General features: G+C 42.7%; 1 protein-coding gene across 3 annotated transcripts in view; it reads right to left on the reverse strand.

Moving 5' to 3' along the window:
- ERG (v-ets avian erythroblastosis virus E26 oncogene homolog) overlaps positions 1–811 on the reverse strand; it is a 16,931-nt gene that overhangs the window by 5,816 nt on the left and 10,304 nt on the right. For all 3 annotated transcript variants that reach the window (XM_009076085.1, XM_009076084.1, XM_009076086.1), the window contains one exon: positions 215–283. In XM_009076085.1, coding sequence (XP_009074333.1) covers positions 215–283 — 69 coding nt within the window. The remainder of the gene's footprint in view (positions 1–214; positions 284–811) is intronic.

Genomic DNA, 811 nt, shown 5'->3' on the forward strand with positions numbered 1-811 from the left:
AAGGATTTAGCTTTACAAGACTATGGTGATGGAGTTGATGAAGCCTAAGTTCAAGGAAAGATGTGATAGTCCAGTGACACCACCCAGTGTTGCCTATGCACAGCTAACAGGATTTCCAGCCAATGTACAGGTAGAAATCTTCCAGAGCTCAATGCTCCTATTAGTTCACTTTGGAGTCTAATCCAAGTTGCACCAGATGTGCAGATGCTTTTACCTTTTGACTGAGGACTGGGGTGGGTGTGACTCGTCCATGCTGATCTCCTGGCTTGCTCATAAGGCAAATCTGTGAAGGAAAAAGACATCTAGTCATGAAAATACAGCATAAAATGCTTGTGTTCATAAAGGCCACATTTCTAGGGGGATCACTGGATTTGAAAAATTACTCAAATAGGAAGGATATTTCTTGTTAAAGCCTTTATTACCTTTATTGTCTCTAAAATTAACAGCAGCACATTGCCCTCTGCATACTCTTCAGTGATGCCTATTCCTCTTACAAGTCTGAACTGCACTGAAATAGTTGGTCCAAATAATCTTCAGAGACTAGACAGAGCTCACCACTTCTCAGGGCTCAGAGCACTCCCTTTAGCCCAGGACACCAAGGAATGCTACACACTGCACATCATGAACAATTTATGCTAGAGTCTTGCAGGAGAAGTCCCTCAAGAGGTCAGACCTCATTTTAAGCACAAACTGCCACTCCCTCCAAATCTCAGCATCTAATAACATTTTCTTATAAGAAGATGTCCTCAACATCAGAAAGACATGGAAATGTTGGGGCAAGTCCAGAGGAGGCCACAAAGTTGCTAAGAGC

The sequence above is a fragment of the Acanthisitta chloris genome, unplaced genomic scaffold, assembly GCF_000695815.1.
Source record: "Acanthisitta chloris isolate BGI_N310 unplaced genomic scaffold, ASM69581v1 scaffold1526, whole genome shotgun sequence".
Lineage (NCBI taxonomy): Eukaryota > Metazoa > Chordata > Aves > Passeriformes > Acanthisittidae > Acanthisitta > Acanthisitta chloris.